The sequence below is a fragment of the Chanodichthys erythropterus genome, chromosome 10, assembly GCF_024489055.1.
Source record: "Chanodichthys erythropterus isolate Z2021 chromosome 10, ASM2448905v1, whole genome shotgun sequence".
NCBI classification, from domain to species: Eukaryota; Metazoa; Chordata; class Actinopteri; order Cypriniformes; family Xenocyprididae; genus Chanodichthys; species Chanodichthys erythropterus.
This window is the reverse complement of record NC_090230.1, coordinates 3,656,886-3,684,849: the sequence shown is the minus strand read 5'-3', so window position 1 is coordinate 3,684,849 and position 27,964 is coordinate 3,656,886. Positions and strand designations below refer to the sequence as shown.

Sequence of the window (27,964 nt, the reverse complement as noted above, 5' to 3'; positions counted from 1 at the left end):
TGATCTTTACTTACAAAAGCATTTCCAGAGTTTTCATTTATGCTTCTGAAGTTTTCGATTACGATCCCAGAGTTTTCGTTCGTCTTTCTGACACAAATCTCTCGCGGGGGCGGGGCCAGCAGTGGTGTGTTCTCATTGGCTTACTGAGTTTTTGATTGACAGCTTCTTCTTGACCTGGAAGTGAAGACGTTAGCGTTGTGTTTACAATTACATGTGTGGAGGTGAGCGTCTGTAAGCGGCTTCTTATTTCATTTTAGTGATGTAAAGATAGGTGTTTTTATTATTTTATCTGTATCTGCTGCTACTATAGTGAGATGATTTCTTAGGCCTAGCACAGACGAATGATATAATCATCAGTCATCGTCGTTATCTGGATACTCGCGGTAAGTTAGTATTTTTTACGTTTACAAAATCAATATAAGTAACATTACTTGCTTTTGCTTTTTCAGATGGAGAGGTATTTTAGAGCTCATTTAGAGCCCACTTTATACAGCAGTGTTGTCTTGATTTAACCCAGTCATTACAGGATCTGGTTATGTACTGTACATACAGCCTTGGATTAGATCATATTTAAAGGGGAAAAGGTAGTATTTAATAATAATTCATATAAAGTACTGTGCAAAAGTCTTAGGACACCATTAGATGTTGTTTTAGCAATGGTATAGTGACCATGTAATTTTTTTTTCAGTCTTCTTATTAGAATATGACCAGGAAATACTTTAAATTTGTAAGCATTATCAAAAAACAGGGAAAAAAAGACTTCTACAGGCTAAAGTGGCAAGTATTTAGTGACCTCTCCTTACACTTGAGTAATAGTGAGAACCTGGCTCTCTCAAACCTAAATGGAATGGAAAATGTCTGGAAGGCCAAGAAAACTTTCAAAATCTGATCACAAGTTTCTCCTTTGAAAAAACTGGAAGTCTATTAGGTCACATTAAATACTGATTTTTGCTTATAGAATCCATTTTGTTCTGATTTTTTTGTGTGCATATTTCCTGTTTTTTATGTTTGCATTGTAATAAAGACCAAAAAAATAAACATGGGTGGTCATTAAAACATTGCTAAAACAACAAAGCTAAGACTTTTGCACAGTAGGCCTACTGTATGGCTAAATGCAAAACCTAATACATGAAAGTAATTATGGCTGAAATTATATATAATTTGTTTGAAATAAATATTTTAAGTCTGCATAATTTGTTATGTGGGAATTCAAAGCAGTTTGTATTGTTAGATTATAATACATCTGATTTCTTATTTTCCAGGGAGTGGAGCAAATTTTCCATTAACAAAATTCTGATGCTGACCCAGAGGAGGGAGTGGTAGCCCCAGAGATCCACTGTCCCCATCAGACAAGAATCTTATTTTGTTCAGACACATCACCTTTGACTGACTGGGATCTTGATCTTCAGACACCTGATATTATGCAAATATTTTAATTTTTTTGGAGCTCTAGATTAAAACAAGACACAGTTCACAAACACACAAGAGGTTGTACTTTATTCTTACTAGTCCATACTGATCTTGGATTAGCATACCAACAACATATGAATGTTAAAGTGATAGTTCACCCCCCAAAAATTCTCATATATTTTACTCACCCTCATGCCGTCCAAGATGCGTATTACTTTCTTTCTACAGATAAACATGAATTAGGATTTTTAGGAAAATAATATATGTCTGAGTCCTAAAGACACATTAATCCATGCGACCCCAGTGGATGAATCAATGTCTTCTGAAGTGAAACAATAGATGAGAAAAATACTAATAATTTAAACTGTTTTAATTATTAACAATCGTTTCCCACCAACCATCATACGTGTATGGGTTACAGTCCACTTATGAGATGGACACAGAGATGGACTATTTTCTTAAAGATATTTGTGCTTATGTGGAGAAAGTCATACAGTCAAACCAAAAATGTATTCAGACAACATGAACATTTCATTCCATTCATTAAGTTTATTCACTATAGTTTAAAGAAATGGTAATAAAATGAATTTTATGAATTTTACACATGTATTCTATAATAGGTGCTTGTGCATTTTTATAGTAATGTACTGTATATCATGAGAATACTGCATTACATGAATATGCAGTTAGTGTTTTGTGGATTCTGGTCGTTCTTTTCACAACATAATTGCATCCAACACTTTCACTTTTATACTTGTGTGTATGCTGTAGTGACAATAAAGAATTTAAATTTATTTGAATTGATTCATATTTTCATTTATTCAACTGTTTATATATATATATATATATTATATATATATAAAGTCACAATTGAAACTGTTGATGATTGTTAAAAAAAATCTACTTTTATATGTTAGATGATAATGTTAACTAAATAAAATTATTATAATGATAAAAAAATGGCAACAAGATCATTCTTTATGTGGAGTACTGAAATGCCCTTTGAGGTCTATACCGTCTTACAGCAAGCCACGACTGTTATTTTCATATTTGAATCCTTCAGAATTAAGTGATCATTAATTGTGATGGTGTATGTGCATATGCTAACAATGGGTATAGTGATGGCCATGGTTGCCAACCTTGATTACCTGGTTGGAGTGAGACTTTCTTGACGGCTGAATATATACATGTATATGATACTAGTACTATTCTCTTTAAACTGTAACAGCACAACCTAATCAGACCCAACAATAGAGAAGAATCATCAGAAATAATCAAATATTCTCCGAAAACATTGGACATTATGCAATATTTTCAGTATTATAACCTTTAATGTACAATTACACCTAAAGACATTCATTTTCTCTCGCGTTTGATCTCTCACGCTCCTAAAAGTTTATGTGACAAAGTAGAAGCCGCAGATAAATACAGATAAAATTAAAAAAAAGCTTTAAATGAAATAAGAAGTCGCTTACAGACGCTCACCTCCACACATGTAATTGTAAACACAATGCTGACGTCTTCACTTCCAGGTCAAGAAGAAGCTGTCAATCAAAAACTCAGTAAGCCAATGAGAACACCCCACTGCTGGCCCCGCCCCCGCGAGAGATTTGTGTCAGAAAGACGAACGAAAACTCTGGGATCGTAAACGAAAACTTCAGAAGCATAAATGAAAACTCTGGAAATGTTTTTGTAAGTAAAGATCAGTGAAAGAAAGAAAAGAAACTGTTAGCAAAACATGCAGTGTATTAAAAACAAAGTCAAACATTTTGCCTGCGATTTATTTTTTTTAAGTTTCAAAGACATTTTATTCAGTTTCAATTTCTATTTTTATTAGTTTTTTTTGAAAAGTTACGTTCATTATTTTTGGAACAAACGTAATTCCATAAGATAAATGGTGTATGCGTATTCGATTAAGCACAATTAAAAAATGTATTATACTGAGCCCTATTATTAAATTATTAAATGCAGTTGCTAGGGTGTTCCTAATAGATTTTGACAAAATGCTATGTGGTTGCTAGAGTGCTCTGAATGGTTCCTTGGGCACTGTAATCGTTTCATGATCGTCTTTTTGCCTTAATAACAGAAATTGTCGAATCACTAATATATTATTATTATAAAAAAAAAAAAAGGATCAAGTAACAATACTTGTCTTTGATAACATATGAGCTACTGAAGTAAAACTATGTCTAATTACCATAATAAATGCAAGTATCTCTAATTTGTATAGTAACGTGATTCATGCAGCATTCAGATGGAAAAGACAGAAGGGACAGACTCACCTGCAGTGCGGCCTCATATGAGCAGTCAGAAAAGAAGAGAGAGCAGGTTAACAACTGCTGATACAGTGAATGAGAGAGAGGAGGAGGAAAAGAAAAATAGAGAGATCGAGTCACACTTGACATGAGAAAGTCAAGCTGGGTTGTGGCACATGCACATGAATCACATTATATGACCAATATGGCTTGAAAGATGAACATACAGCGGTTCATGAAGTGCCCTCAGGTCGAAAATGACGTAGTGTTACAATTTTAAAAAATATATTCTTTTTTTTTTCTAATTCTGATACTACTTTAATTCAGATTAGTGCATCTTAAGGTGGAGTCATGTTGGCAAAATGTTGGCGAAAATTTCACAAGAGGCAAAGTAGGTCCGCTGTCCATGTAGTGAAGCATGAAACTTCAAATCAAGCTGCTTCTATAGTCCGTATGTAGCCCCACCCATTTTCAGTGTTGCGCTCATTGTGTACTACTCTTCCGGTTTGTATTTCCACAGAATGAAGGAAGGTAAGATCTTACGGATTTATGAATGAACCACTCGTTTTTAAATTTTCCCGGTCTACTCACATTCAAACATTACATCTGCTTCAAACATTACAATGCTTATGATAACTTTAGTTAACTCTACAATAAGTAAATCCACTTCACCAGCAAATTACCCTTTGACAGCAATGCCATAAAAAATATACAGCACCACTGCAAAAACAGAAGTTCAAACACAAAATTCTAAAGATGGCTGCGTGATTGTTTTTCTGGTGCATAAGGTCTACAGACCAATGTGGCAAAAACTGAACACAATTCAAAATCCATGTGGCAAGACTTTTTGCGAAATCAAGAATTTTATATGAGGGACTTCCAGTGGCAAAAAGTTTTTAAACTGCTGTGGTAACGAAACTGGTAAAGGAATAATAAAATGTCAGTGGAAATGGTACTGACTACTGATATTTTGATATCCTGATGACCCGACAACTACACAGAACGCACTTGCCCATGCCATGTGCAAGGATTCAGTTCAAATCTCCCATCATGCTCAGAGGTAATACCGAAAGATGAACAGCTCTACTGTAACAACAGCAACTTTATTACTTTGAGTGTTTATTAATAAACCTGAGGACAGGATATCAGGTTTAAACCATTTCTAAAGGTCAAAACCAAACAAGAGAGGAGTAGAGAAAGATGATCTGTTTCAAAAAGCATCAACAACATGATTTTGTTGCTTGGTTTAAGTTTTTACCTCATTGGTCAAATAGTTTCTGATTGGCCCTGTATAGTGCGAGATGGCTGGAGATTTGTGGGTCATTAATGTTCTACTGTTTGAAGAAGCTTGTTTTACCTTCTGTTGAATAGTCGAGTGTTTCATCTCCATATCCTTCCTCTCTTTTGTGGAATCTATCACCAGCTGATCCAGCTGAAATGAAAAATATTTGTATGTGTTAAGACAGGAAGAAAAAAGTAATAAAATAAATGAAAAATAAAAATAAAAAAAATAAAATAATGTTTTCAAGTGTTATAATTGTTTCAAGGCAGCGAGTGGGACACTGCCTTTACCCAACGGTACTGAACTTTATAAAACTGGAATTGTAAAAAGGCCTGGTCGCCAATGAGAAGCCACTTTAAACACAAAGTCATGTGATTTGAAGATGGTCTAGTTTCCTACATCTGCAAGGAAAACCACTCTTGCCTCATTATTTTCTTATATTCCAAGATGATGGAGGAACAATACACTGCTTCACACTGCTTAACAAATTCAAGAATGCCTTTAACTGTAAAACTCAGCCATTCATAACCTTTCCAATCGCTAAATTCAAACTGAATCCAAACTCATTGACTCTTAAGAGAATATTCCACTACACAGTTAAGGAAATAAGCATTCCAACTTCTAAGCTGTGGATTGTTCTACCAAATTTTAGATAATTATATTATTGGATACTACTATTATCCTGTACATGAAACTGATGTGTGTAAAACTGGTGATTTTTTAAAAGTTTATTTCCAAATAAGAAATTCCTATCCTATACAGTAACCATTCACTTCCTATTCTACTGCCTCATCAGATCTGCAGAAGATCAAATAAAAAGATCTGTAAAGACTGCAAAGTTGTACTGAAAATATAAAGAAATATAATAAATGTGAAAACCTGGATATACAGTATGAGGAAGTCTTATTTTCAAAAAGTGTGATTTACCTGAAAAGGTCATGTAAACTCCATATGCATTTTTATAATTAATATACAGTTTTAGTTATGTTAAGCCCTAAAATATTTTATTATAGGTGTTAAAAATCATTATCCAGTAGATCACGCATGACTGGAAAAAACATTCAGTGATTAAAAGAGTGGGAAGCATGAAGACCATTCAGCTCTTAAAACTTAACACATAGGCAGCAATGTCATTGCACCTATCAAGGCCCAGAAAGGTAGCAAAGATATCGATAAAATAGTCCATGTGACTAAAGTCGTTATTTTTGTTTTGTTTTTGAACCACTGTATTCAACAATTTCTTCTCTTCTCTGTCATTCTCCCAAGCTGTTTACATTGTAGATACATTGCAGCCCTTCCGGGTTGCATCATTCCGACTCATCATTGGCCGGCTCCTGCGTCAACATCACACGCATTCGTCGTGCTGCTCACATGTACAGCGTCGGACAATACCGAGCCTGCGTTCTGGTGTAAACACGGAAGCTCTGTACTCTGCCTACAACGTAAACAGTGTAGGAGAATGACAGGGAAGAGAAGAAATTGTTGAATAGTTGTTATTTTTGTTTTGTTTTTGCGCACAAAAAGTATTCTCGCCACTTCATAACCACTGTAGTCACATGGACTATTTTAACAATGTCCTTGCTACCTTTCTGGGCCTTGAAAGGTACAATGGCATTGCTGCCTATGTGTGGTTCAAATACCTCTTGGATTTCATTAAAATTTGTGTTCTAAAGATGAACGAAGATCTTACGGGTCTGGAACAACATGAGGGTGAGTAATTAATGACAGAAATTCATTTTTGGGTGAACTAACCATTTAATCTATATTATATTAAGTATTTTCTTGGTCAAGGTAAAGGGTAAAGGATCTGATGAAGAGGCTCATGGTCATAATCAGGAACTCATTTAAATTACTTGTTTACATACGTAATTTTTTTTTTTAAATTTAGGAACTTGCATAAAGTTTTTTCAAAAGGGTTTGTTCAAATCACTAAACATAAGCATAACCAATAGTACTAGTGAAACTTTCCGTAGAAAACACCACTTAGGCTTCATTTTTATAGGGGAAGCCGAGGAAAGGAAGTGAACTGTAATGGGAACTTAGTGGCCTTTATTTACTAAGATACAGCGATAAAGCGATCATCCATCACCTTGTACCGTGTATGGATCCACGTCACATAAAAGAACACATGCAGTATGTGGGTCGAACGCTTTGTTTTGATTCACCAGGAAAGAGGCGGGCAGATGCACCGCTGATAATATCAGATGGGAAATGTTTTTCTCCGTCACAGTCACAACCTCAAGTTTCCACTCTCAATAGGTGCTTGACAAAGACTGACCACCTGACAAATCCTGTGAGCATGAATCAACTATGCGCTGCATTAACCAATTTGACTAAAAGCTATACCTATAATACTGCTATTATTTCATTAGTAACTTTTATTTTACTATGAAAGTGCATATTGGAAATGTACATAAAGACTCCAGATCCAAGAGAAATGTTCCATCTTCATATTTCAGTACGGGATGCACAAATTATGAAAATATTCTGAAACATTGAGTAAGTAACACTTACGAAGTACTTAAGCTTTACAAAACAATTTATTTATATATATATATTTTTTTTCAACACTTTGGGTCATTGGGTCATTTTCATTTATTTCCCATACATCTATTTGTGATAACTAAAAATGAGTAGATGTGTCCAAACTGAAATGAAAATATAATAACCAGTCCATGATGAACAAAAACACAAACCTGCGAGCAGCTCTTCCAAATCTCTCGACATAAGTGCTCCACTCTCTTGAGCTTCATATTGTCCGACAGACGGCAGAAAACAAATCTTGATAACCTTGTACTTTATAATTCACGTTCACTCTGAACTAAACTGTCTCATACACACTCAATTTAACTCCCAGACAGGGAATACCCTTTAATCACCGACTTCAAGTTCCTGTTTCCAGTTCGAGCCCTGTGTAAGCTCTAGCCAATCACACATCTCAAGAATCCATCACATTCCTGCCCACAGGAAACAAGGATTCATGTGCCCCTCATCTCACAGGGTGAAAATGAAAATGCTGGTTTGGTGCAGAAATAAAGCTTCCTCTTTAATGTAGAGACAGAAATTACGAATGAACAAACAAACAAATGAACAATAGATAGACAGATACAGACAGACGTTGTACTATAGACAAATAAATTGATAGACAGACAGACAGACTTTGTACGCCCGACAGACTTTGTACGCCCGACAGACTTTGTACGACAGACAGACAGACAGATAGACAGATAGACAGATAGACAGATAGATAGATAGATAGATAGATAGATAGATAGATAGATAGATAGATAGATAGATAGATAGATAGATAGATAGATAGATAGATAGATAGATAGATAGATAGAGTACCTGTCCAGTCAAGTGTTTCATGAGGGGTTGTAGTTCACTGAACAGATCATAGCCTTGATGGAAGAACGTCAGGTGGGCGTACATGAAGGACAACATCTGTGCAAAGGACAGCAGTTTTAGGAACACAACTCAAACATGACAGTCTTAATTACAAATCATGAGTGGGAATTTTTTACCGATTTGAGGATTTCTGATCGTCTTTTGGACTGGAGCACATTAATCTGAAATAAAAAAATAATTCCATACTTAAAAGAACAGGTAGTTTTTATTGACATCATTAAGTTCTTAAAACAAAAGTAAAACAATAAAGACATTAGGTCAACAAAAAAAAAAAAAAAAAAATTGGTGATTTCCCCCAGAAGGGAAGTGTTAAAGGATTAGTTCACTGTAAAATGAAAATTACCCCATGATTTACTCACCCTCAAGCCAACCTAGGTGTACAAGACTTTCTTCTTTCAGACGAATACAAATCGGAGTTATGTTAAAGGGTTATTTCACCCAAAAATGAAAATTCTGTCATTAATTACTCACCCTCGTGTCGTTCCACACCCGTAAGACCTTCTTTAATCTTCACGAACACAAATTAAGATATTTTTGATTAACTCCGAGAGTATCTGATCCGCACAAAGGCATCAACGTCATTACACCTTTTGATATCCTGAAAGGTAGTTAAAAACACGGTTAAAATAGTCAACGTGACTACAGTGTGTAATGACGTTGCTGTCTATGTGTGGATCAGATACTCACGGATTTCATCAAAAATATCTTAATTTGCGTTCCGAAGATGAATGAAGGTCTTATGGGTGTGGAACGACATGAGGGTGAGAAATTATTGACAGAAATTTCATTTTTGGGTGAATTAACCCTTTAATAATCACCCTGATGCTCCTAAGCTTTATAATGGCGGTGCATGGAAACCACTTGAGAACCACTTCAGAACACAAATTAAGATATTTTAGTTGAAATCTGATGACTCAGTGAGGCCTCCATAGGAAGCAATGGACACTTTCTCTCTCAAGATCCATAAAGGTACTACAAACATATTTAAATCGGTTTATGTGAGTACAGTGGTTCAATATTAATATTATAAAGCGACGAGAATATTTTTGGAGTGCCAAAAAAAACTAAACGACTTATTTAGTGATGGCCAATTTCAAAACACTGCTTTGGAGCATAAATGAATCAGTGTGTCGAATCATGATTCAGACCGCGTGTCAAACTGCCAACGGCTGAAATCACGTGACTTTGGCGCTGATTCATCTGTTTTCCGATGCTTCCTGAAGCAGTGTTTTGAAATCGGCCATCACTATACAAGTCGTTATTTAGTTTTTCTCGTCGCTTTATAATATTAATATTGAACCACTGTACTCGCATGAACTGATTTAAATATGTTTTTAGTACATTAATGGATCTTGAGCCATCGGATTTCAACTAAAATATCTTAATTTGTGTTCTGAAGATTAACAAAGGTCTTACGGGTGTGGAACGGCATGAGGGTGAGTATTTAATGAATGAATTTTTGGGTGAACTAACCCTTTAATATTGTCAAACAACAATGAAGACATGATTGAAATGTGTGTCAATACATGTTTAGAATTTTTTTTCCCCTTATATTTAGTAATGGTTTTACTTTACACATTTTACACTGAAATATTTGGTGACTATTTTAATTTTTTAATGCAATTTTAGTTACAGTAAAATAATACATATTACATGACAAACAAAAAACTATAAAAGTGAACACAGGCAACAAGTATTGCTTCAATAATAATGACTATCAAATGTAACACATCTGCTTCCTGAAGTCCTAAACTGCACATCCTTTATTCTTTCACAACAGACTAGAAATAAGCCATTCTCTCTTTGTGCCATCAGGTGGTGCACTACACTACACACCGAGCACCTGTGAAACAAGTACATTAAAAGCCCTGACTGACTACTGACTCACTGGAGGGATTTAGTGGAGTTTCCAGGCTGCTGCACATCATTTCGAGAGAAAGGTCAACCTACGGTAATTAAGTTACAGTCATTTGAATTATAGCCAGTACATTGACCTTGCAAAGATGAATAATGCAAACTGAGCATGTGTGGTCACTACAGAACACAGGAAGTGCAAAGACAGGACACATCTATTGTGTGACATTAACTGTTAAGTTTCTTTCTCTTTGAAACACTGCTTTACTGCATAACATTGCAAAACCATAAATACTATATTATCTCCAGTAAATCTATATTATTAATGTGATATTTTATATATTTGTCTTGTAACTATGATGTAATGACACAGGAATTTACACAAAGGTTGTTCGAGTACAAAGGTTAACCATGCAGTGTTTAAACTGCAGCCACATGCTGTTATTTACCATCAGGCGGGTGTAAACGCTCTTACCTGCAGCACATAGTCCAGAACGATGTGCCGGAAACACTTGCGTGTGGCGTTGAGGATGTTGGTGGCCTCCTCCACCTCGTGCGGTTTGTTCCGAGGTGCCTGGGCATTTTTGGAAAGCGCTGCTTCTTTCTCCTCGCTCACTTTGTCAAATTGTTTCTTAGCTTCTTTAAATTTCCGAAGGTCCCTGCACACAGTAATACCATTCCTTAAATGTGCACTCAGCGATTCCTGAAACCGTGCCATTATAAACCGAGACAAGAAAAATGGCTTTGTGTGTGGACTCTATTGATAAACAGACAAAAATCAGTTTGGCAAATTTGAAAGTTTAGAGTCTGAACTCACAAAGTTGACAAAATATCACTCTTATAATGTTCTATTGTGAACGATAAAAAGTTTGGGTTTGGTATGATTCTTTTCTTATTTTTTCTCTCTTTTTCTGTTCTGAAGTTTCACCAAGGCTGCATTTATTTGATCAAAAATGCAGTAATATCATGAAATATTTTTTATAATTTAAAAGAACAGTTTTTTATGTGAATATATGTTAAGCTGTAATTTATTCATGTGATCAAAGCTGAATTTTCAGCATCATTACTCCAGTCTTCAGTGTCACATGATCCTTCAGAAATCATTCTAATATGCTGATTTGATGCTCAAGAAACATTTTTTATTTTTATCAATGTTGAAAACAGTTGTGCTGATTAATATTTCTGTGGATAATAATAATAAAAGTATGAAATAAATAAATAAATATATAGACCAAAGACAAATAAAAAAACAAAAAAAAGTCTTTGGCCTGACATTTTATGTTTTTATATATTTTATATAGATCATTACTCTAGATATTGGCATCAGCTTTTGAAAAACCCATATATTAGTCAACTGCTAATATAAAATTTCAAATTTTATTAATAACATGTAAATTGATTCAACAATGGTTTAACTTTGTGATACTCACTCTCGCACAAACGTCTGGAGTTGCGATTTGATTGATCGCTGTGCTTGGTCAAATAAAATCTGCAAAAAATAATAATACCTGGCATTATTTTCCATAACAAATCACCATATTTTCTTTCAAAGTTCTCATTACTGTAATCCAGCTATAAAACTTACAGTACTTTTGTGATTTTTTGTATTTCTAATATACTATTACAATACAAAATATTGTTAAAAATGACAGCTAAAAAAGTACTGTAATATAACAAATGTATTTTTAGACACCATAATAGCAGTTCAAATAACAAATACTACGTTGATGCATCAATGTTTTATAATTTAAATATTTCATTCATTTTTTTTTTATGAAAAAATTATGAAAACATGTTAAAAAATAAAGGTGGTCAAAATTACAAACAATTAATCATATGTGTTTTTGTTGTTGTTTTTGCCTAACCCATTCAATTAATTACAAAGAAAACCAAATATACTTGGACTTGTTTTTATTAAATTTATATTTCGAAAAAAAATTCTAAAAAGAAAGTAATTTTTTGGTGTAGTGTACATTTATCTACAAAACCATAGCAGAATGGTTTTAAGACCATGAGCAACAAATTCAAAGTACAGTTTTATCACATATGTTGGACATATTTCAACTTTAAGATATAAATTGTGATTGGCCAGTGCGAACTGGATCAAGTGTGTGATGGATAAAATGGTCAAGACGCATTTGTGCTTCAAAGATCATGTGCTTAGTTCAATCATGAGGACTTTAACCACAAGTCAGCTGATCTCACCACAGCCTAAAACACTGACTCAGAGAGTCCCAGTATAACCACTGTGGACAACAGCAGCACTGTTGAGCCATGAAGATCACAGAGCGATCCTTTATTTTATAGGAATAAAAAAAGGCCCAAAACATACGCCACTCAAGAACATGAACACACGCTCAATTTGTAGCACCACAAGTTTGATTTTACATGTACATTAGCTGAATTTAAAAGTACTTCCCACTGTTGCCACAAGGGGCGCTATAACAGGCATTATCATAAACCGGTCAGTTTTAAGTGAAAATGATGGAGAATCAGTTTGAAGATTAAAGTGAACTCCTTAAAACATTCATTTAGAACTTTGTTACAGACAGCTCATAATTGAATCAGCAATCTAACTGCAAAAGTTGTAGACTATAGAGGGAAACTGGTGCATGTCAAATAATTGCAGTCATTTCTCCTGATTTCAAAATTCTCATCTCAGCACATTTAAGCTTCGCATTTCAAAAATGACAGAGAAAAAAAAGGGGAAGTCATAAACAATAATGCAATACGGCAAAAGCTTTTTGCCCAGATTTTCTTACTGTGTGATAGTTGATCATCTCTTGAAGATTCTCTGCAAACTTGGTAAGACTGGACTGTGAAGAAATGAGAACTTTACACAGGGGCAGCAAAGACACAAGCATACAAAATCTCCAAAAAACAACAACTTTGGTTATTTATCACAAATGCACAAAATACCAAGCAGAATCCCACAGAAATATGTTTAAGTCACAGTCACACAAAACACTACAAAAATTAAAAACACCTCCTCAAAACAAAAACAAAACAAAAAGTAAAAAAAAATAAAAAAGGTTTAGCTTAAAAATGAATTCTGACATTTTCATACCATCATATTTGCCATATTTTCCCTTCAAGTTCTCATTTTGACTTTTGTATTTTTATGTTTTACATTAAAAAAATTAAAAATGGCAGTAAATCTATTACTGTACTGTAATACATTAAATGTACTCTTAGTCAGTATAAAAGCAGTACAGCAAATACAATGATGATGAATGAATGCTCTATTATTTTAACAAATAGTATTTTTTCAATATACAGCAAATACACAGCCCATTCATCATGTTTTTCTTTTTTTATCCTTTTTGCATAAATGAAAGTCAAACAAAAAGATAGTAAATCATATCTAGGACATTTAAAAAAAAAAAAAAAAAAAAAAAAAAAAAAAGCATTTCATGTATATGGAGGGTTGCTTGACCCTTAGTTCACTTTCAAATAAAATATTCCTGATAATTTACTCACCCCCATCTCCAGGGAAGGCAAAGGACATACAGCGTAAGCTTTTTGAAGAATACAAAAATGCGGTTTTGGTAGAAGCACTTGGAAGGCGATCAGTTGTTTATATAAAGCATATATATTTAATTTTTTTTTTTTTAAAATGACCGATTGTTTCTCTAGATAAGACCCTCATTCCTCGTCTGGTATCATTTAATGCCCTTTGAAGCTGCACTAAAACTGTAATTTTGACCTTTAACCGTTTGGAGGCCATTGAAGTCCACTATAAGGAGAATAATCCTGGAATGTTTTCATCAAAAACCTTAATTTCTTTTTGACTGAAGAAAGAAAGACATGGACATCTTGGATGACACGGGGATGAGTAAATTATCAGTAAAATTTTATTTGAAAGTGAACTAATTCTTTAACGATGGAATTGTGGAGGTATTAAAAACAAAAAACAACACGTGCGCCAGATGCATATACAAGGAAATACACTGGTATGTTTTCATAGTACAATGGAGCGTTCACAAAGGACATTTCAAAGAAGCAGGAAAGTAAATATTCAAAGACTAGGAATACTGGTATGTAGCCAATGATTTTGTGTGAACACAAACCAAGCATGCTTTCAAAATGATCACTAAATAAATATTCTTTAAGTGAACGCCATCATACTGGACAGATAAAGCAAGGCAAATACACTCTAGAGTTCAGAGGCTTTAACTCCAGGGACACTTTCATACGAATGGCTCAGTGTGTTTGATTCTGAAAGCCCTTAGGCTAATAACAACTGATTGGCTATCACGCCCTCACCTCAATGACATCATCTTTGGCGGACTGCTGTGCCAACTCCCGAATCCCGTTCACAAACTGCTTGTTGGCTGTGTTGTACGCCTTTCCAGCATCTATCATCCCGATGCATAGTTTCACCAGCTACACAAATAGGAGAAACAAAATGTACATTATTTAAATATATAGTAAAAATGAATATAAAATATACATTTATAGTATTATATATATACACACACAAATATATGATTTCTGAGTCTGTGGGATTTGTTTGGCTTGTTTTATTGCTTGCCAGGCAAAAGACTGATAGCTACGGTGGCCGAGAGAGCTCAACGCGCTGCAAATGAGAAAACATCTTCATCAGTTTGACAACACATGCGCTGCAAACTCCACAACACTTACAAATAGTGAAACGCGCTGCAAATAAAGAAAACATCTTCATCAGTTTGACAACACATGCGCTGCAAACTCCACAACACTTACAAATAGTGAAACGCGCTGCAAATAAAGAAAACATCTTCATCAGTTTGACAACACATATGCGCTGCAAACTCCACAACACTTACAAATGGTGAAACGCGCTGCAAATAAAGAAAACATCTTCATCAGTTTGACAACACATATGCGCTGCAAACTCCACAACACTTACAAATGGTGAAACGCGCTGCAAATAAAGAAAACATCTTCATCAGTTTGACAACACATGCGCTGCAAACTCCACAACACTTACAAAAAGAAAAACGCGCTGCAAATAAAGAAAACATCTTCATCAGTTTGACAACACATGCGCTGCAAACTCCACAACACTTACAAAAAGAAAAACGCGCTGCAAATAAAGAAAACATCTTCATCAGTTTGACAACACATATGCGCTGCAAACTCCACAACACTTACAAAAAGAAAAACGCGCTGCAAATAAAGAAAACATCTTCATCAGTTTGACAACACACGCGCTGCAAACTCCACATGTTTTCTTTATTTGCAGCGCGTTTCACTATTTGTAAGTGTTGTGGAGTTTGCAGCGCATATGTTGTCAAACTGATGAAGATGTTTTCTTTATTTGCAGCGCGTTTTTCTTTTTGTAAGTGTTGTGGAGTTTGCAGCGCATGTGTTGTCAAACTGATGAAGATGTTTTCTTTATTTGCAGCGCGTTTCACTATTTCTAAGTGTTGTGGAGTTTGCAGCGCGTGTGTTGTCAAACTGATGAAGATGTTTTCTTTATTTGCAGCGCGTTGAGCTCTCTCGGCCACCGTAGATAGCAAAGCAAAGGAGAGAGAAAAAACACAAAACAACATAATACCAAAACACAACACCACAAAATACAACAAAAACAACGACAAAAAACAAAACAAAACAAAACATTGGGTTTAAATATCTCAATAAATCAGAATACTTCATAAGATCAATACAAAAAAAAGGATATTTTTAAACAGAAATGTCAGGCTTCTGAAAAGTATGTTCATTTCTATGCACTCAATACTTGGTTGGGGCTCCTTTTGCATGAATTACTGCATCAATGTGGCGTGGCAGAGAGGCAATCAGTCTGTGGCACTGCTCAGGTGTAATGGAAGCCCAGGTTGCTTTGATAGCGGCCTTCAGCTCATCTGCATTGTTGGGTCTGGTGTCTCTCATCTTCCTCTTGACAATACCCCATAGATTCTCTATGGGGTTCAGGTCAGGCGAGTTTGCTGGCCAATCAAGCACAGTAACACTATGGTCACTGAACCAGCTTTTGGTACCTTTGGCAGTGTGGGCAGGTGCCAAATCCTGCTGGACAATGAAATCAGCATCTCCATAAAGCTTGTCAGCAGAAGGAAGCATGAAGTGCTCTAAAATTTCCTGGTAGATTACTGTGTTTGACTGTGGACTTCAGAAAACACAGTGGACCAACACCAGCAGATGACATGGCAGCCCAAATCATCACTGACTGTGGAAACTTCACAATGGACTTCAAGCATCATGGTTTCTGTGCTTCTCCACTCTTCCTCCAGACTCTGGGACCCTGATTTCCAAATTAAATGCAAAATTTACAGTTGCAATCAGAAATATTCAACCCCCAAAGAGTTGTAAGGATTTATGAATAAAAATCTTTTCAAAGTGCGGGATTCTGCTTTGGATGACTTCTTTATGAGTTAAGTGATGCATAAAATCAACACATAAAATGTATGATGTAGTATTTGTGTGTAACACTATATTTTGTTAAGATAGCCATGTCACAATTATTCAACCCCTATATAATATTGTTATTTTTAAAGCTTTCTGACAGTTTTTATGGCCTGAAGTGGAGCTGAAACATCATTAAGCCTTTGGGAACTCTATAACGATCCTTCATTTGCTTCAGCTGTGATGCATATATAAAGGTGAGTTGCAATCATGGGAAAGACAAAGAAGCTTCCACAAAAGCTGAGAGAGGAGAATATTTCATCACATCTGAAGGGCCTTGGGTATAAGAAGATTTCCAAAATATTTAACATTCCAAGAGACACCACTGGGAGCATAATAAGGAAGTTTAAAACTTATGGAACAGCTGCAAACCTTCCTGGCCGTGGAAGAAAGCCCACAATTTCATCAAGGGCCCTTAGGAACTTAGTCAGGACAGCTAAGAAAAACCCCTGTGTGACTGCAAGAAAGCTACAGGATGACCTGATGAGAGCTGGTACAAGTGCTTCAGTGGCAACTATAAGACGTGCACTGAATAATCAAGGACATCATGGCTGGACCCCAAGACGCACTCCACTCTTGACCTCAAGGAACATCAGGAGTCGACTAGAATATGCCAGGAGGAATTTGGATAAAACTACAGAGTTCTGGGAGACAGTTCTATGGACTGATGAAACCAAACTGGAACTTTTTGGACATATGGACCAGCGGTACATCTGGCGTGCAGAAGGTCAGGCTTATGACCAAAAGAATACCATCCCCACGGTCAAGCACGGAGGTGGGTCATTGATGATGTGGGGCTTTTTTTTCTGCAGAAGGAACTGGCAATCTTGATCGTGTACCTGGCATCATGGATTCCCAGAAATACCAAGACATTTTAAAGAAGAACGTGATGCCTTCTGTTGACAAATTAAACCTTGGTGATCATTGGATCTTCCAGCAAGACAATGATCCCAAGCACACCTCCAAATCAACTAATGCTTGGTTGGGGAAAAGATGCTGGAGCGTCCCGGAGTGGCCTTCTCAGTCACCAGATTTAAATCCAATTGAAAATCTTTGGTGGGATTTGAAGAAGGCAGTTGCAGCATGGAAGCCATCAAACATCACTGAGTTACAGACTTTTGCATGTGAAGAATGGCCAAAGATTCCAATCAAGAGGTGTAAGACACTTGTCAGCACTTATCGAAACCGTTTGTTAGAAGTTATAAAAAAATAAAGGACATTCCACAAGGTACTGAAGCTGGAGGTTGAATAATACTGCACATGCTCATGTGTTACAAGAGTTACAATTTTCATTTAAACTTCAAAGTTAAGTCAACTTCTGTTGTCAAACTAACTCGTATGTATCAATAAATATTTTTTGTTATTTCACAAGGTTTTTTTTTTTTTCATTGATTTTCTTTATCTTTTATCAACATCACTATAATGTATTTTGAGGTGAGGGGGTTGAATATTTCTGATTGCAACTGTACTTTCATCTGAAAAGAGGACTTTGGACCACTGAGCAACAGTACAGTTCTTTTTCTCCTTAGCTCTGGTAAGACGCTTTTCACGTTGTCTTTAGTTCAGAAGTGGCTTGGTACGTGGAATGTGACAGCTGTAGTTCATTTCCTGAAGACATCTGTGTGCGGTGACTCTCGATGCACTGACTCCAGCTCCAGTCAACTCCTTTTGAAGCTCTCCTAAGATCTTAAATCGGCTTCGCCTGACAATCTTCTCAAGCCTGCGGTCATTCCTTTCACTTGTACAACTTTTCCTACCACACTTTTTCCTTCCCGTCAACTTTCCATGAAGATGCTTTGGCACAGCACTCTGCAAACAGCCAGCTCTTTCAGCAATGACCATCTGTGGCTTACCCTCATTGTAGAGGGTCTCGATGATCGTCTTCTGGACAACTGTCAAGTCAGCAGAATTCCCCATTCTCCCCTGAGAATGGTAATTTAATAGAACTTGAAATTAAATATTCTAATAATTTGAGATACTGATTTTTTATTTTTATTTTGATGAGCAGGAAGCTGTAATCATCAAAATGAAGACAAAAAAGTCTGGAAATATTTTACTTTATGTCTAATAAATCTAGAATATATTTAAGTTTTACTTTTTGAATTAAATTACAGAAAAAAATATATATATTGTATATATATTTTTTTTTGCATAAAAGCCAGTATAACAAATACTACCATAATGTATCAATGCTCTATAACTTAATACATCATTAACTTTTCATTATGATATATAATTTTCTTCATTAGAGTTATTAAATCTAAAAAAGAGAAATTGCGTCAAAATATTAAAATAACTACTAACAATTTAATCATTATTTTTAGTTGCTTCTAATAACACCCTTTACCAGTTTTTTTAATGGATGATATTAACAGATGTAGATAGATGTTCACATATTACACATCACACACAGCACGCACATTGTCAAATGTCTATTTCTAAGAAAAGCTCCAGTGGCTCCTCCTTAAGATTTCACATCCTTCCTCAGAGAGAGGAGGAAGTGAGCGGCCTGAGTCACTCAGCCAAATGACGCTGGGTGGGTCTGCAATCTGACCCAACAATGAGCCACTCACTCACTCTTGCTCCGACAGTCGCTGCTCCCGCTTTTACAGCACTCAATAGTGACTACAACAGGAAAGAGGCTCTCAACTGAAACTAAGATTTAATAGTGACATGCTTTTTCTTTTTTCCTAATATCCAAACTAGTAATAGACATTTGGACATTTTGAAATTGATATTTGAAATGTTTTCAAATCATGCCAGTTCATCAGGGTTTTTTTTTCTTTTTTTCCATGTCAGCTTTTGTACTTTTTGGACCCTGGTGTTTACTGCACCACTTTTCTACAGCACAGCTTGGAATCAATTTATTTCATGAATCTTTGCTTCACTGAATGAACTCACAAAATCATTCAGAATGGGTACTGAATCAGCATTGACTTGACTCAGTAAACTGCAAGTTAATTTCTTTGGAGTGATGCCTGTCTTAAAATGAATGTGTACTTATGTTTCTTAATAAAATCTGAAATAATTACATTACACACACATTTATGCAAAAACAACATTTCTGTAGGAAACATAGGCCATGTTCTCTACAAACTAGCATCAGCATCGAACCATAATAATTTATCAGTTGACCACTACTCCAAAAATTACCTTGTCTAGCTTGGACTCCAGCTCACAGACATCTCCCTCCACTTCCTCGATTGTTGCCCTGTTGAGGACAGAACAAATTTTCAGTCACATACACTAACTGCACAAGAAATGATAGAGGTCAGGTTGTATGGTCTTAAAGGTATAGAAGCACACAAAGCCTTTCTAACACTCAAGAGAGAGGATTGAAAATGTCATAAAAAATTAATTATGACTGTCTTTGGGGTAGGAAACCATTATAAGTGAACTTCAGGGACCAAAGTAAATGCTACAAAAGTGTAAAATATGACCCCTAGACATATTAGCATAAAACAGAATGGCCACTGGTTTATTTGGTTAGAAGCAAAAGGAAAGATCAGATTCTGTTGATTATCCAATAAATTAATGCAATATTTACACATCACCTCTCTTTAATGAACATACAGCTCTAGTTTGATCTAAAACAGTTTGAGCTGCTTCCAGTTCCTGTCGGATACAGAGTGATTTGCAACTGCAACTCTGCCTAGCTTTGTTTTCAATCTCTTACTACCCACTCTTTGGTGTTTAAACTGCTAAATAGAAATTCATTATTATCATATACCTGATATTATCTATTAAATTAATCTGAGATTGCTAGCTTTTTATTTTAAACTGCCATCACTGGCACTAGCACAGTGTCATTAGCATTATGCTAGCCTGTTAGCTTGTCATTTGTGTTTAATGTATCTTTTCTCTCTTTCGCTCTTTTATGAGTTGATCAAACAACTATGGAATCAACCATCAAACACTGTGGCCCGGTTTCACAGACAAGGCTTAGACTAAGCCAGGATTAGGCCTTATTTCAATTAGGGCATTTAAGTATATTACACATACCATAGAAAGAAACATTACTGCTGTGCATCTTAAGACAAAACAATGGCTCTGACATTTTAAAATATGTCAGTGTAACTTGCTTTCAGTTAAAACAGCTCAAACATGCATTTTAGTTCTAGGACTAGCTTAAGCCTTGTCTGTGAAACCAGGGGTGCGAGTCATAGCATTTATAGTTCACATTTATTGCGGTCTCAAAATTCTGGCCAGTTCATAACACCCATAATATCAAATTGACTGTGGGTGGTAGATCCTTTTCCTATTTAGCACTCAAACTCTGCAACACTTTTTTCTTAGTGTTATTCAAGAGATAGACAAACTGTCAGTTTAAATCTAGATTAAAAACACATCTCTTTAACCTTGCATACACATAACGTACTCGGTTACTAACGTAACCTTGGTTCCCTGAGATACGGAACGAGTACTGCGTATGGGGAAAGGTCTCCCTTTTTCCCCGCTGCTGAAGCCTTTTTCAATAACGCAGTGTAACTGCACCGTCATTGGTTCACTCATAGACAAGTTGTTGAACCAATGGCGGCGCGGCATAGCCTATATAAGCGGGCGTTTCGCCATAGGACTTCAGTGTCAATCGACTGAAGCGACGACCCTGAGCCGCAGCCTCGTGGCACGGCAAGTGACGCAGTACTCGTTCCGTATCTCAGGGAACCGAGGTTACGTTAGGAACCGAGTACATTCCCTTTCGATACTTCACTCGTACTGCGTATGGGGAACGAATTCAACCACGCCGTGCCACGGCTGGGAACGATATAGCTTGCATTTGGCCAACCAAGAGGGGGCCAAGAAGACAAGCAAGAGGGCAAAGCCTAACCGAACCCATGGTTACACTTAAGGAAGATACTTCCTGGGATGGAGTGAAGCGGAACTCGTCGGAGGCCGCTAATCACACCGAGAGAACCCGAGCTTGTAAGGTCGGGACATCGAGATGATAGAACCTGACAAAGGTGGACGGCGAAGACCAACCGGCCGCCTCACAGATGTCTTGGATGGAAACTCCGTTGGACCAAGCCCACGAGGAAGCCATTCCTCTAGTGGAGTGGGCCCTGACTCCTATGGGGCAGTTAGTACCCAGTGAGGAGTAGCACAGGTTAATAGCATCCACTATCCAACGGGAGATGCGCTGTTTCGAGACCGGAGACCCTTTGGTGCGGCCGCCAAAACAAACAAAGAGCTGATCCGACTGCCTAAAGGACCGCGATCGCTCTATGTAGGTCCTCAATGCCCTGACTGGGCAGAGTAGCTCCAGCTCCAGTTCGTCCGCCGAGGGAGGAAGAGCAGAGAGCGAAATGACCTGAGCTCTAAACGGAGTTGAGAGCACCTTAGGAACGTAGCCATGCCTAGGTTTCAGAACGACCTTAGAGTCACCAGGCCCGAATTCGAGGCATGCAGGGTTCACAGAGAGAGCCTGCAAATCGCCGACACGCTTAACCGATGCTAGTGCTAGTAGCAGAGCGGTTTTTAGCGTTAGGGGCCTGAGGTCGGCTGAACCCATTGGTTCAAATGGGGCTCCCTTTAAGGCCCAGAGGACCAACGAGAGGTCCCGGGGGGAACAGTGAGAGGGCGGGGAGGATTCAATCGCCTAGCACCCCTCAAAAAACGGATCACAAGCCGGTTTTGTCCTACTGATTGGCCAGCAATAGGAGCGTGGAACGCCGCAATGGCTGCTACGTAAACCTTAAGCGTGGAAGGGGTGCGCCCCATTCCCAAGCGCTCTTGGAGGAAAGACAGTATGGAAGATACGTCACTCTCCACAGGGTCTATGTTGCGTGCCGAACACCAATCAACAAAGACTGACCACTTCTGGTCGTAGAGGCGTATCGTGGACGGGGCTCTAGCCTGAGAAATGGTATTTAGGACGTCCCCGGGGAGGCTAGTCGGCTCCCATCGAGGGACCAGAGGTGCAGAGCCCAGAGCTCCGGCTGTGGGTGCCAGATTGTTCTGTTTGCCTGAGAGAGGAGGTCCCGTCTCAGGGGAATCGGCCACGGGGCTCCCAGGGAGAGCCTGAATAGCTCTGAGGACCAAACCTGGTTCCTCCAGAGCGGGGCCACCAGAAGGACTCTGTGCTGGTCTTCTCTGATGCGCCTGATGACCTGGGGGATCAGTGCGATCGGAGGGAAAGCGTAAAGGAGCGTGCTGGGCCATGTGTGGGCCAGAGCATCTACTTCCTTCGAGAAAAATATTGGGCAATGAGAGTTGTCTTCTGAGGCGAAGAGGTCTATCTCTGCCTTCCCGAAGAACTCCCAGATCTTGAAGACCACTTGGGGGTGGAGCATCCACTCCTTGGAGGGGATGTTGCTCCGTGACAACATGTCCGCACCCAGATTGTTCCTGCCAGGAACATGAGTCGCTCTTAGCGACTGAAGCCTCGGAAGAGCCCATTCCAGAAGACGTTTCGCCAGAGCGCATAAGCGGCTGGACGAGAGACCGCCTTGGTGGTTCAAGTATGACACCACAGTCATACTGTCTGACCGAACTAGGACATGACGTCCCGTCAAGTAAGCCTGAAAGAACTGAAGGGCCTTCATCACTGCTAGCATCTCTAGACAGTTGATGTGTAGACGGCTTTCGTCGTGGCTCCACGAGCCGAAGGCCGGTCTGCCCTCGCACACAGCGCCCCAGCCCAAGTTGGAGGCGTCTGTTGAGAGCACCGTCCTTCGTGAGACCGCCTGTAAGGGGACTCCGCGCTCGAACCATACTGGATCCATCCAAGGTTTCAGATGATTGACCTTGAGACATAAGCGGCCGTGCCGCCAGGCGCTGGGAGGAACCCGGAACTTCAACCAGTACTGAAGAGGCCGCATCCGAAGAAGGCCGAGCTGCAGCACCGGGGAGGCGGAAGCCATCAGCCCTAGCAGCCTCTGGAAAAACTTCAGAGGGAGATAGGCTTTGTTCGTGACAGATGCCGTGAGCTGCTGAATTGCCAGGGCGCGCTCTGGCGAGACTACTGCCGTCATACGGACCGAGTCGAAAACTGCTCCCAGAAACGAGATTCGTTGAGTGGGGCATAGCGAGCTCTTGGCTAAGTTGACCCTGAGACCCAGACATTGTAGATGGCTGAGGAGCACGGATCTGTGGTGTTCCAGCTCGTCTCGCGAACGGGCTAAGATGAGCCAGTCGTCGAGATAATTCAGAACCCGGATTCCCATCTGCCTCAGAGGGGAAAGAGCCGCGTCCATGCACTTGGTGAAAGTGCGAGGAGCCAGAGACAGCCCGAAGGGCAGGACCGTATATTGGTACGCCACCCCCTCGTATGCGAATCTCAAGAATCGTCTGTGACGGGGGGCTATCTGGATGTGAAAATACGCATCCTTCAGGTCCAGCGAGCAGAACCAGTCCTCGGGGCAGATGTGCGCGAGGATCTGCTTCAGCGTCAGCATTTTGAACTTCCGTCTCATGAGGGAGTGATTCAAAAGTCTGAGGTCTAGGATGGGTCTGAGACCGCCATCATTTTTGGGGACCAGAAAGTAGCGGCTGTAAAAGCCTGTCTCGCTCTCTGATGGGGGAACTGTTTCCACAGCTCCCTTTTCCAGCAACGACATAACTTCGGCCCGGAGGACATGAGCGTCGTCCGGATTGACCGATGTTTGAAGCACCCCGGCAAAGCGAGGGGGCCGTTGTGCAAACTGGAGCGAGTAGCCCTGGTTTACGATCCCCATAACCCATTCTGACACATCGGGGATGGCCTGTCAGGCCTCGGTCCGAGTGGCAAGGGGTTGAATGATGTTTGGTGACAGACCGCCGTTGAGGGGGTCGTACACCGAGAGGGGTGGAAGAGGAAATTTGCTCTTTTTGTGATGAGGTAAAATATGGTTCGCCGTGAAAACGGCGTTTGGAGTGGGCGCAACAGGTGTGGGCCCAGCTGTCACTAGGAGCATGTTTCCCACGCCCGGAAATAAACGAGGCGGAGGGGAAATTACTCGTGGGAGCTTTTGGGGTGGTCCGGTCGTAACGGGACGATCCCCCATCCTCTTCCTTCCTGACGAATCAGGACGACTTCGGAGGCACCGGGTCCAGCACAATCTTGGGCCGGGGTCCCTGGCGTCTCGGGAAGGGAGGGCGCTTCGCAGGGCGCGAGCGTTGGTGATGCACCTGGGGTGGCGCTGCCTGTGTTGCAGGTGGGGCTGGCTTGTTCTGCTGAGCCGGCGCAGTCCTGGGGCGGCTAGACGCAGAAGCGGAGCTGGAGCGCTTTGGCAAGAAATGCCTCATAGCCTGAGACGATAACTGCGCAGCATTAAAGCGCTCAGTGAAGCCTTCCACTGCAGGCCCGAAGAGACCAGAAGGAGAGACCGGGGCGTCTAAGAAGGCCGTCTTGTCTAGATCCTTGATCTCCGTAAGGTTGAGCCACAGGTGGCGCTCCAACACGACCAGGCTGGCCATGGAACGACCAATGGCCTGGGCCGTAGCTTTCGTGGCTCGCAGGGCAAGATCAGTGGCGCTGCGTAGATCCTTGAAAGCCGGCGCGTCGATTCCAGACTCGTCCAATGAGCGGAGGAGTTTGGCCTGGAAGACCTGAAATATGGCCATGGTATGGAGCGCGGAGGCAGCCTGGCCCGCCGAGGTGTAAGCCCGTCCAGCCAGTGTAGAAGTAGTGCGACAGGGCTTGGAAGGAAGGGCCCTCTTCGTTTTCCAACCCACAGCCGAGGGAGGACAGAGGTGAGCAGCCACCGCTTCGTCTAGGGGTGGCAGATGCTCGTATCCCTTCTGCTCGGCGCTGTCGACGGCGGTGAGGGCGGAGCGGTGCGTAGTGTGGAGGCGGGCGGAGTAAGGAGCGCGCCACGACTTCATCAGCTCTTCGTGGACCTCAGGAAAGAAGGGCGCTGAACGCTTTCGAGGTGCTTGGCGGCGACCTGGCAGGAAACATTCGTCCAGGCGGCTGCGAGACGGCTCCTCTGGAGGGGCCCACTCGAGGTCCAGTTCCTCTACGGCTCGAGACAGGATGCGGAAGAGCTCGGCATCCATGCCCTGGCCATGCTCAATGGGTTCCAAGGGAGGTGGTGGAGCGGGGTCTTCCGGCTCGCCAGCCCATCCTTCCCCTTCGGAAGCCGCAAGCGACATGGAGTCATCTTGTTCGTCGTCCGTTCCCTCGAATGAGACGAGGTCACTTGCTTCCGCGGAGGGACGCTGCTCAGGGCGGGAGAACAGAACGGGAGAGAGTTCCCTAGGAGGAGAGGGCGAGGCACGCGGGGGCTGGGCCGGCGTGAGCTCGCTCAACTCCAGGCGCTGAGTCGCTCTACCCCGCTGTCTCTTCCTAGCCGGCTCGCGGGAGGAAGGAGACGGGAGGGCGCGAGCGGCGAGATCGCCCTCCGTGAAGAAGGCGACCCGCGAGCGCAGGGAAGCGAGACTCATGCACTCGCAGTGCGGGCATGAGTCTCCAGCGAGCGCGCCGTCCGCATGGGGCTTGCCCAGGCAGGCGACACACTCGCTGTGTCCATCGTCGTCGTGCAGGGGGGCCCTGCACGTACCACATGAGTGGCGGGGCATCGTAAGACGCCGCTGCCGTGAAAACGGCAATTGGGTGGCTCTTTTAGAGCGGCGAGGGCCGCGGAAGCTCTGGAAGCGGTTAAAACCGCTGAAATCGCTCTTTTAGAACGGCGTTAAGCCGCGGGTGAAGCTCTCAGGCGGCGCGCCGGATGGCGGCAGGGGACGCACAGGAAGCGGCCGGGAGCGGGAAGCGGGAGGCGGCGACGGCGCTGGAAGCTGCAGTCTGCGAGGGCGCCGGCGCTGTCCTCAACCAGCGAGTCCAGGCGAGTCCGCTGCGGGAGCCTCTTCAGACGGCGGCGAGAGCAGGAAGGCGGCGAGCTTCTTCGGCTTCAGGCGGAGATCAGCGAAGAGAAGTAGAGGTCGTCGCTGAAGGAGAAAACACTGAAGTCCTATGGCGAAACGCCCGCTTATATAGCCCTTAACCCCGCCCATTTCGGCGGGAACATTCGCGCGCTTTGTCGCCATAGGCCGCGCAGCTATGCCGCGCCGCCATTGGTTCAACAACTTGTCTATGAGTGAACCAATGACGGTGCAGTTACACTGCGTTATTGAAAAAGGCTTCAGCAGCGGGGAAAAAGGGAGACCTTTCCCCATACGCAGTACGAGTGAAGTATCGAAAGGGAACCCATTATCACAATTCTACTATTCAAATCCATTAAAAGGATTGTTAGGCTGCATAAATTAGGTCGACCTGTACCAGGAAAACTTCCCACCCGATGTACTATGCTTAAAGGGATAGTTCACCCAAAAATGAAAATTTGATGTTTATCTGCTTACCCCCAGCGCATCCAAGGTGTAGGTGACTTTGTTTCTTCAGTAGAACACAAATGATGATTTTTAACTCCAACCGCTGCAGTCTGTCAGTCAAATAATGCTGGTGGATGGGAACTTCTACTATAAGAATAAATAAAACTTGCATAGACAAGTCCTGAGGCTCGTGACGGCACATTGATGTCCTAAGACATGAAACGATTGTGCAAGAAACCGAACATTACCTCTAATACACCACTATGTCCAACTGCATTCATCACTCGATTCGTTTGGTCTGATCGCGCTCTGACAGCGGCAGTAATGTCTCGCGCATATACTTCAATGAGAGCGAGACATCACTGCCGCTGTCAGAGCGCGATCAGACTTTACTAACGAGTGCTGCACGCGGTTGGACATAGTGGTGTATTAGAGTTAAAAAAATTATATAAATACTGTTCGGTTTATCGCACAAACCGATCGTTTCGTGTCTTAGGACATCAATGTGCTGTCACGAGCCGCAGGGTTTCATTTGAATTTGTCTATGCAAGTTTTATTCACTCTTATAGTAGAAGTTCCCATCCACTAGCATTATTTGACTGACAGACTGCAGCGGTTGGAGTTAAAAATCGTCATTTGTGTTCTACTGAAGAAACAAAGTCACCTACATCTTGGATGCGCTGGGGGTAAGCAGATAAACATCAAATTTTCATTTTTGGGTGAACTATCCCTTTAATATGTCCATGATCTCATCCTTATCCCAAGGTTACTGTAGTCAGGATTCGGTCCGGATTCAGACCAGGCCACGGTTTTAACATGGTTACAGTCGTTCATAAACCAGTCGTCCACTCCTGGCTAAACAGCAGCTCTACCCTTAAGTTTTAAACCGCTGGAAAAACTACAACTCCTCCTCCATATGCCACATGATGTATCCCGATCTTCAAACAGAAGGAGCTGAATGAAATATTCTGACTTGTGATGCAGCCTGGAATTATAATCACTCCATGTTCAATTGTTTGGCCAGAGGAGAACTGGCCCCCTGACTGAATCTTGTTTCACCAGGTTTTTTTCTCCATTTCTGTCACCTGGTGAAGTTTGGGTTCCT

At 40.5% G+C, this 27,964-nt stretch overlaps 1 protein-coding gene across 6 annotated transcripts in view; it reads right to left on the bottom strand.

The window, feature by feature from the left end:
- LOC137027602 (arf-GAP with coiled-coil, ANK repeat and PH domain-containing protein 2-like) overlaps positions 1 to 27,964 on the bottom strand; it is a 59,638-nt gene that overhangs the window by 18,872 nt on the left and 12,802 nt on the right. For 3 of the 6 annotated variants that reach the window (XR_010896054.1, XM_067395827.1, XM_067395828.1), the window contains exons 2-10: positions 19,768 to 19,825; positions 14,476 to 14,595; positions 12,972 to 13,025; positions 11,640 to 11,698; positions 10,685 to 10,868; positions 8,472 to 8,516; positions 8,296 to 8,391; positions 5,023 to 5,097; positions 3,693 to 3,749 (exon numbers count right to left, since the gene is read on the bottom strand). Coding sequence is in view for 2 of the 6 variants with exons in the window: in XM_067395827.1 (XP_067251928.1) it covers positions 3,693 to 3,749; positions 5,023 to 5,097; positions 8,296 to 8,391; positions 8,472 to 8,516; positions 10,685 to 10,868; positions 11,640 to 11,698; positions 12,972 to 13,025; positions 14,476 to 14,595; positions 19,768 to 19,825 (748 nt within the window). In the remaining 4 variants the exon portion in view is untranslated. Of the gene's footprint in view, positions 1 to 3,692; positions 3,750 to 5,022; positions 5,098 to 8,295; positions 8,392 to 8,471; positions 8,517 to 10,684; positions 10,869 to 11,639; positions 11,699 to 12,971; positions 13,026 to 14,475; positions 14,596 to 19,767; positions 19,826 to 27,964 lie in introns of those variants that run through there. The other 3 variants (XR_010896055.1, XR_010896057.1, XR_010896056.1) reach the window with 3 other exon arrangements.